The 10202-nt window shown below is 32.6% G+C and overlaps 1 protein-coding gene across 4 annotated transcripts; it reads right to left on the reverse strand.

Moving 5' to 3' along the window:
• Positions 1-438: 438 nt before the first annotated feature.
• On the reverse strand, positions 439-7404 carry LOC108779828 (uncharacterized). Of its 4 annotated transcripts, XR_001940884.1 has the most exons (6): positions 7370-7404; positions 5618-5963; positions 4032-4477; positions 3753-3833; positions 2985-3155; positions 947-1022 (listed from the first exon to the last, which is right to left on the reverse strand). XR_001940884.1 is itself a non-coding variant. In XM_018547334.1 (4 exons), exons 2-4 carry the CDS (start codon positions 5811-5813, stop codon positions 858-860), a joined length of 807 nt encoding a protein of 268 aa, XP_018402836.1. In that variant the 5' UTR covers positions 5814-5963; positions 7370-7404; the 3' UTR covers positions 439-857. The 4 variants fall into 4 exon arrangements, 2 of the variants coding, with proteins under 2 accessions (XP_018402836.1, XP_018402837.1); XR_001940883.1 differs by lacking the exon at positions 3753-3833; XM_018547334.1 differs by lacking the exons at positions 2985-3155; positions 3753-3833 and having other exon boundaries at positions 439-1022.
• Positions 7405-10202: the final 2798 nt, after the last annotated feature.

Genomic DNA, 10202 nt, shown 5'->3' on the forward strand with positions numbered 1-10202 from the left:
CGCAGAATGTACTTATCTATACTCGTTTAATATAGCATCATAATCTATTATACAATATGTGGACATTTCGACGATTGTATTTAGCCATCCTCGAGACGACGTGTCTCTTATTAACCCTACATGTGCGAGCGTTATTACATTTACTAACATATTATAAGAAAAAATTTTTAATTTACTATATTTCTTACCGATGGTTCACGGCTTCTGTGAGCATAATTTTTGGTCAATAATTTTTATATATAAGTTTGTTTATACATACTTGATTCTTTCAATATTTTGAGAAACTTATTATCTTCACCAATAAGCAAAGTAACTTCGTTGGCAGATAATTGTGCTTTCCGACGGACACGTGTTGTATTCAAAATTTAAGATCTCAGAGATACACTCAAATACATAAAGAACCGATACATTTTTAATCATTATTTTGTAACTTTTTGCTGAGTATGGCTAAAAATAATAGCCGAAACGTTCAAATATTATTGTAGATTATGGTGCTATATTAAACGAGATAGATAAGTATATTCTGCGCTCTTCTTATTGCGCTGACTCCAGCGCAAGCTGGACTAGCCGATTTAAAATTTCCTACTTTACGGTTAATGATAATACTATTACGGAGCTTATCTGCGGGATATCTATATTACGAAAAATTTATATTGCGTTTTCGCAGTAATGATTAAATAATTTGTTACAAAGACTAGAGAGAAGTTTGGCGTTCGCGTTTAGACCGAGTTTTTCGTATCACGGAATTTTCGCTTTTGGGAAGAACATTAAATTAACGAAGGCCATACTCACAGGAAGAATAGGTTTAAATCATTGCCGCCTATTACGCATTATTATACTATCCTTGATGACATTCGTTACAATAGAAACGACCAAATGCACAATCCGATTACCACGATACTTGACATATACGCTAATGAATTAGGAAGATGGATATTATAAATACTTTCTCGTTTAATCAGCCACAACGGAACGATGACTTGGAGAATATCCGGTATCATAAAGCCCAGATCACGTATGACCTTAAACAAATATTTTAAATTACAAATAGTATTTTCTATCAAAATTCATTGATACAATATCGTTATTGATACATAAATTTTACATACAAGGAAATAAGCCACTCTTAATTATAATATATACATATAAATGATATCCGAAAAAAATCATATCATAAAAATGAAAAGGTCAAGCCATGTTGCATATACTTTATGTATTATATATTCACTTTGAACTGGCACCTTTTTTTTAATTAATAATATATCAGTCACTTTTCATGGTAATATATTATTAAATTAAAAAATCTGAATTTTTGAAGATCTTTTTTTGAACATGTGACTTGACCTCTTCATTTTTATGATATTATTTTTTTCGGATATCATTTACTTTTTAGGGTACAAATATATATTTAAAAAATGATTTAAAAATATTATATGACGAAAGAGAGTGAAATACACGGCGAAAGAGAGGGGTGGGTGAGGTGTAGTGGGTCTGAAGTTGGTGGTGTGAGTGAAAAGTGAGAAAAGACATTACAAAGTTATAATACAGACGGACGGACGGACAGAGAAGGAGACGTTACTTCATTTTTCATGAAAATCATCACTTTCCGACCGCTTGTATGTCCAGAATGGCTTGACTGATTTTAAATTTTTTAACTCAAATTTTCATGGCGATGCCACCTTTCAGGACATATTACGTGCGATTCAAAATTTTTTATATTTTAGTAGTTATGCACCCCAAAAAAATGGACTTTAGTGGCTCGGGATAAGAGACTTGTAGTGTCTATTATTAATCTTTTAAACTAATTTTTAAATTAACTAGTAGTTTTTAAACATGGCCGGAGACACTACCGCGTCTCCTGATAATAGAAGTTTTATTAACTTGTCCTTGTTTTTAGCATGACAAATTGAAAATATTATCACTGAAAGAACATGGCTTGGCGCTTAAGTATAAATACGTAAAATTTATGCATCGATATAATTCTAAAATTAATAGAATAGGTATAATAATGTATTATTTCATATTATCAAAGTTACATTACATCATTGTTTTAAGAAAATTTATAAAAAAGTAAACTAGGATGTGGCCATACGGAAAAGATGTATGGCTTGTAATTTCTTCAATAATTGCTAAATAGGACATACTAAAAGATTAAAAGATTACAGTCATTTTCTTCTTTGACTAGGAACTTCTTAAAAAATGCTCTATTTAGCAATTATTGAGTAACATCTTATCCGAGTTTATATCTTGCAAGATAAATCGGACATGTACCTACGTTATCGGACACTTATACAAAATTTATTATTATTAATCTCAAATGCTCTTTTTATTACAATATTATAATTTAATTGTATTTAAAAATTGCAATTAAATTATATGATAATATATATATAAAAGAATATTTGACATTAATAACATTTATTTCTGATAAGGGCCACGAACCATAAATAAAAAAATATAATAATACAATACAAACAATATTGAAACGGTCAAAGTATAAATAAACAATAATTAAAAAACATTAAATCAGACATTTCAACTTCAATCAAGTCATTTTCAATGATAAACATAAATAACATAATTCGAAATATACATACTTAGAATAAAGCGGTTTAAGCATTAATGCATTCGGTGAATTCTAGAAAGATTGTGGTTGATTAATATGTAGTTAAATGCATTCCATATTAGCGCCAAAGTACAAAAGTGAAAATTAGTTGAGAACATTGTCAAAAGAATAAGTCTATGATATGAATTTTAAATTATATAATAATTTATATTATATTAAAATAAAAAAAACTGCTTTATTCTAAGTATGTATATTTATTTCAAATTTATTATGTTATTTATGTTTATCATTGTAAATGACTCGATCGAAGTCGAAACGTCGAAAATAACAATGTTAAAATAATCATATGATCATTTTAACATTGTTATTTTCGAAGTTTGATGATTAAATGATTTTTGCGAAAAATAATCTTAGAGACCTCGGTCAGTCCGCGATGTTCTCGTCTCGGAAAACTTCCCTTTCAAACAAGCCTTCACTCGACCCCACATGTCATTTAAGATTGTCAGGGCTCCCTTTTCTCCCCGCCCTCCGAGAATATTAAGATGGATGTTTTTAAGGTTCAATAATAGATTTTGATCCCATTGTATTCCTGTAAATGTCAATCCTATATTCTCAAACCATTCAGAAATTATTCAGGTGGCCCGGGACTTTTGGCGGGCGCTGTATTTTTCATGATAAAAGGCTGGGAAGAATAAAGTTCTATGTAAATAATAAAGGGCTATTGGGGGAAGCTGGTTATTTTTGCTTTTAAATTCTTTAATGTTAAATAAATAAATTGTCAACACGTACGTTTTGACTTTTCACGTAGAGTCATCTTCAGTGTAAATTGCCATTTTAATATCATATCCTTTAATATCTATTATATGCACGCTGCAATTCACAAGATTTGAACTGCGACGTGCGTATAGTGAACGTAAAGTAGCCATGGTCGCTGCGCTTGGCTTAGCACCGAGGCCGAGACACTATCGTGTCTTCAAATATTACAAAATGCGAAATTAGAACGAACTGCAACGCGTGTATAATAGATATTACGGGTGCGAAATTAAAATGGCAATTTATACCAATGTAAAGGGTTGAAACGTAAGTATTGACAATTCATTTATTTATATTTATTTGACATTAAAGAATTTAGAAGCTAAAACTTAAATTAGCATCTAAAAAGCATGTCTAAATTTTTGACCTATACCAAACTTGATTTTCGATGGTGAAGGTCCAGCTTAATAGACGTAGCAAAAACAACCAGCTTGGCTCAATAGTCCTTCATTATCTATAAAATATATTTTTTAATTTTAATAATTTGAATCATTTGTTAATATTGATTTTAATAATATTAAATTTTGTGTGTCTAAACATAGGTTACATGTCCGGTCACTGAGATGTTTGATTTAAAGCAACTTTTAATGTGCATTAATTCAATGTTGTGTGAATAATCGAATTAATTTCATTATTATTTATAGATTCTTACCTGATGTGCGTGACCCTCTCCTCTAACGACATTTTCGAAGAATTGATCCCATCCACCAGCTACGATATGTAAAAGGGCTATTGCAGCAATGCCGAACGCCTTTCTGTGTGTGATTGGATTTTTCTTATCGGCAAGAGAAACAACCCATGTCGTAGATATCAATTCAGTGATGGTGAAGAACATTTGGTGATACCATTGCGTGTAGAAGTCATCGTTCCAATAATTGATGTAGACCCACCACGAGTAATAATTAGAGAACAGAGCGGTCGAGAAGAGGAGCATCATAGACTGTCTTAGTCTCTGTTTGATAGCCAGTTTTGCCAAATGCTTCATTGTTTCGTAAAACACGATTATTCCAATGACAATGAGTATCCATATTTTCAACATGTTCGAAGTAGCATTAAAGTACATGTGTTTGTAGGGAGCAATGCCGGATTCGTACGAGCCTATAAAAATTTTGATTTATATTAGATTTGCTATTTAGCAAATTTATATCCGTTTTAACTAATACACATTAATTTGACCAATATACATTAATTTTAATTATTTTAATTTGTTTACTTACATTATTGTATGAATTTTAATAAAGTTACTTATAATTCACACGAATAACTAGTGTTGGCTTACATTGGCAATGATTTTACATATATTTAGATTTCATCTCTTGAGCCTATGTTTTTATAGAATTATTCTTTAATTTTTTTCTAGTTCTAAGAATTAGAACTAGCTTATACAACACAGACCTTTATGTCTATAAAGCTGGCACTCCCAGATGCGAATTTTAATAAAATTAATATCGCATTCTCTCGATTGTTCACCATTTGTCCACATTTATCCACCAAAAGAAATTATAAATAAAGAATTGTAGCATGTGAATATTCTTCCGAATTACATACGGGATTCGATTGTCCACCTATCGTTTGTGATTTCCTTTATTGTGCAATTTTATAAAAATCACTTAGAAAACTAAGTAAAGTATCTTATAAAATAAATGCTCCTTATATTTAATAATTTTATATATGTAAAAGACTTGTTTTGCATTTCGTCAAAGTCTGAACAATATTATTTCTTTGATACAAATAAAATATTATCTAAAATTCATTTTTCAATTTTACATTTTATTCTTCCTTCTTCCAATTAGAATGAATTTAGAATTATGTAACTGAGATATCAAAAGTAACGAATTGTTAAATTTTAGTTTGTGTACAATTTTCTTTTGAAAGGTAGACAAAAGAAAATTATAGGTACACAATCGAACAAATGCCTACGTGTGATGGACAATTGAATTCCGTATGTAATTTGGAAAAATTCACATGGGAGTGCTACAATTTTTTATTTATTTATAATTTTTTTCAAGAGTGAACAAACATTTTTTTTGGTGGACAAATGGTAGATAATCAAAAGCAATATTAATTTTATCAAAATTTGCATTTGAGAATCAACTCCACAGACCTCAGACCTTTAAGGAATATTCTAAGAACATACAGAGAACATGTATTCTTGTGTATAAAATTAATCTATACTTTAGTAATCTATACTTTAGGAAAGAGACATGGAAGTATATTTACATTGAATTTTAGCATTACCTTTAAATACAGTGTCCCAGCACGAGCAAGAGCAGTATCGCTTATCCACAACCCTTGAATAATCCTGCCAGAAGTAATATAATATCGCAATCTGTAATGGTGGAATTGTTAAGGGTCCTAAGATGCCCACGAATCTTGATCCACTTGTTGTAACGTTCCTGCACATGGTACGCTTCAGCATTTTTAATATAGCCATTTTGTCTTGATAGGTGTGTTATAAATAGATGTATAATATATATGTATAATATATATAAATATATATGTATGCGTATGTCTATTTAGCGCTTCTATAATTAACACTTGTAGAATAAACAACTTGTATAATTAGCAGAGTTGAGTATGTTATCTGAAAAAAGAATCAACACGTTATCATTACAGTTAGAGTTACTTCTTGTTAAAATAACTCTCTCATTACTATGTTACTGTTATTATTTATTTTAAAAAGTTAGGGTTTGTTACTGACAAAATTGTTGAGTTTAGCTATATCTCATGTTTGAAACTAAGTTAGATTCATTTGATGTATTGTTACACAAAACAATTAAATACGACAGAGATAATTGTTGCTCTACCTTGCGAAATAAGATAATAATCTTTAAATTTTTTACTTCGGGTTAAGAAAACCTTTTGTGAACATATGCTGCAGGGTCACATTCTTTATTATAACTTAAGAAAATTTTTTTAATTAATCAAAGAAGAGAATATGTATAGAAATTATATATATACATTTTGTATTACAAACTGTTCTTTGCTGTAACTTATATTAAGAAAATGGTAATTGTGAAAGAGATGGGTTTTCTTCACAACAGATTTCAATAAAATTAAGCTTATTCAATGCGTTTTTGTATGAAACAAAAGAATCTAACAGAAAAGAGTGTCGAGATACTAAGCATTAAAGTTGACGACTATTGATGTTAGGAAATCTGTTAGTATCTCAATGAGCAAAATCACTACTTCAAAAACACAAATTCATTGCTTCAAAGACACAAATTCACTGCTTCAAAAACACCAATTTACTGCTTTAAAACTATAAATTTATCTGCGGTGCGTGCTATATATAATATCGATACATCTACGCCCATTTCCAGCAAATATTAGTTTAGCTTGCTTTCTAATCTTAAAAACCAGGAAACGATAAAGAGTAAACTGAATCGAGATTAAAGTTAATCTTACAATTAGCGGAATTAGGTATTAGTCAGTATGACAGATTTCTAAGATTTTCTTGAATAATGTCAATTTTATTGCTCGGTTTGCGGGGCTGACACTTTTTTCTGCCAGATTCTTTCGTTTCATGCAAAAACGCGTTGAAAATAAGCATAATTCATCGAAATCTATTAGGAGAGAAACGAGAGAGAGACCTGCGTTTCCTACATCAATCACTTTAAAAAAATTATATAACTCGTTCATTAATATTAAATCTCTTTTTTAAACAAATTCAGCTACTTTTGTATCATTTTAGGATATTTGAACGAATGTTCAAATCAAGTTCCTTCGCGCAACACATGCTCGTGTCACTGCACCGTAAAGGGTTTCCTAACCTAAACAGTCGTCCAATTAAACGACTAATATTTCGTTTTGCAGGGCAAAGCGATGATTGTCATTATCTGATTCGATCGTTTTGTGCAAAAACACGACAAATTTCATCACTATCGCACATGAAAGAGCTGAGCTCAATACTTTTAATTTTTCAATGTAAATCTCGATTGAAACAAAATCTTTTTTCAACATTAACGCTATTATTAAAAACCGTAATACCATTTCTGCATAATGCACAACGCGTAGTGCATAAGAGAATTAATCAGAATTCTCTTTTTTCTTCTATTTCACGGGAAAAAAGAACTTTTCGGTTGATTCTCTTATACACTGTGCGTTATGCGTTATACGAGACTAAACAACTGCAATCTGTAGCTTGGCTTGGGGGACGCATCTCGAAATTCACCTCGCTCTACTGAAAATCCATAGTACATATATATATATATGTTACGTATACACATGCGCGCGCGCATACACATTACACACATATATATATATATATAAGAATTATTATAGATTCTTACTACTAGTAAAATATAAGATATTAGTTAAGAATTAAATTTTTTAAAAAATTAATATGAGAAAAAATAAACATTAATTTATAAGCTGCATCTATTACATTTATTACATTTATTACATTTATTACATTTATTACATTTATTACATTTATTACATTTACTACATTTATTACATTTATTACATTTACTACATTTACTACATTTACTACATTTACTACATTTATTACATTTATTACATTTATTACATTTATTACATTTATTACATTTAGTACATTTAGTACATTTATTACATTTATTACATTTAGTACATTTATTACATTTAGTACATTTACTACATTTATTACATTTATTACATTTATTACATTTATTACATTTATTACATTTATTACATTTACTACATTTATTACATTTATTACATTTATTACATTTATTACATTTATTACATTTATTACATTTATTACATTTATATAATAATCTTCCATTATACAATGTTAAATTGTAAACACATATTTGCGTACTTGCAGAATAAGATGTATCATAAGCATTAAAAAAAAATTTAAGTGTTTCGTTTATTTGTTATAATACGACACAAGCTGTCGTGTGTTATAAATAATACGACACGATTGCCATTGCAGGTTTCCAGATTTCGGAGTTTTCAATTTTCTCGATCAATCTTTTAAGTTCTCAAGCCGATGAGAAAGAACTGCAGTTTTTCATTCACATGGGTAATATATTCATTAATTACGCTATCTATATAGTGATTGTGATTGTCTTGATACTGTACATTGGTTATAATTATTTGACAGGTTCTCGACTTTCTTGGAGGCAATCGACCGGCCTCCAATTGAAATATGCAATCTTACGCATTGAAATCTCTACGCATTGAAGATTGAAGATTGAAAACTGAAATTTGATCAAGATGAAGGAATTCCTATTATTTTGATTAGTCAAATTTCAGTCCTTCAATTTTCAATCTCAATCTTCAATATGTAGTCTGATTCTGGCCTTGGGCGCACGGATCTTCGGGCTCCAGGGCCTCCAGTCATGCAGTGCTCGAGACTTGGTAATCATGGACATAACTCGGGTAACTAGATGTATTGAGTTATACACTCTTAAAGATATTAATTGAACTAGTTTACACCGAACACTTAATACATGTATACGTGATCAAGTTAAATCAAGTTAATTTTGGCAATATATGAATATCGTACTAACTAGTATGTACAATATGCCTACATGATTAATTAAATAATAAACCACATCGTATATACGTACGACGACTCTGCAACCAATCAGAAAAATCGTATCATCGATACGAAGCAAAATTTTATTTTCTGATTGGTTGCAGAGTCGTTGTACGACGAAAATCGGATGTAGTGTGAATCCAGCAATAGGCGTAGGTAGAGAGGGGTAGTGGCGGGCCGCGGGGGGAGGTCCGGTGGGTCGAAGATGGTGAGACTGCCGCGCTCGTCTTTCTTTTTGTTTTTCTTCTTCCTTCTAGCTCTAGTCTTCGATGACGAAATCGGTGTTGGAGCAGGGCGATGCTATACCGGTACTGGGTCGAAAGCAGGCACCACAGCAGGCGATGATCATCTGCCGCCACGTGCTACCCCATCCCAGGTCCCTCTTCAATGACTTTGGCGGCACGCTTGCTCTTGAAGGGGTCGGGCGCAACGGTCGAACCGATAACCGAAACGCCGGACGAGAAGGAAGCGAACTCCGCGGGTTTCTCTCTCGCGGAAAAGACCCCCTCCAGCTATTGCGGCCCTTCCGCCTATCAATGAAGGAGAACTCAGAGTCCAGTGCATGGGAACCGGAGCCCCTAGCGACGGCTGACGACCGGTTTATCTCCAGACGGTTGAAGCGGGCATCTATATCCATCATTCTCGCATTCATCTTCTCATCAGGGCTCTCCAAGTCTTTGTAGTATTTAACGAAAACCATCGGCGAAAGTGGTCGCGCGGGCTTGACAACCATCGCAGTGTCCTTTGCCGCTGAAGGACCAGGAATGTCAGCATTACTAGCCTTGCGTGACGCCAACTTCCCGAGTTCCTCAACTAAAATCTGGTCCTTCCTCAAATCTTTTGTTGCTGTACGCGACAACTCCAAGTATAACTGAAGACGCCGATTCTCCTCACGAAGCCGAGCGATCTCCTGATCTTGGAACGCGGCTCGGTCCCTCATCCGATTGTGAACAGGGGACTCCGTCCCACGAAGGCTGGTGTCGTCCGAATCAGTAGAAGACTCTAAAGGTAGCTTTAGAGGTAACTTTAAAGGTAGCTCGTCACCACCTCCGCGTAATCTAAGCGTCGCAGGCGCATTCCTTAAATCCAAGGGACCTGCGGGGCACATCCTGGAGGAAGTCCACCAGTTGGATGATGATATCGACATGAGGGAACCCTGGAGTCTAGCTCCCCGGTGCCGGCCGCTGAAAGATTCGAAACCGTCTGCGTTACAATGTAATTATAAAAGTACATGAAGTAATCCGAGCCGCTGTTGACCTATTCATTCATAAGTCATAATTCGGCAGCCACGCA

Source organism: Cyphomyrmex costatus, unplaced genomic scaffold (genome assembly GCF_001594065.2).
Source record: "Cyphomyrmex costatus isolate MS0001 unplaced genomic scaffold, Ccosl1.0 scaffold635, whole genome shotgun sequence".
In the NCBI taxonomy this organism is placed as follows: Eukaryota; Metazoa; Arthropoda; class Insecta; order Hymenoptera; family Formicidae; genus Cyphomyrmex; species Cyphomyrmex costatus.

Excerpts from the sequence above, each read along its gene's own strand:
- LOC108779828 (XM_018547334.1), bottom strand. The coding sequence starts at position 5,813 with ATGGCTATATTAAAAATGCTGAAGCGTACCATGTGCAGGAACGTTACA. Across the intron at positions 4,478-5,617 it reads CTGGGACACTGTATTTAAAG|GCTCGTACGAATCCGGCATT; the intron begins GTAATGCTAAAA and ends AAATTTTTATAG. Across the intron at positions 1,023-4,031 it reads GAGAGGGTCACGCACATCAG|GTCATACGTGATCTGGGCTT; the intron begins GTAAGAATCTAT and ends TATTTGTTTAAG.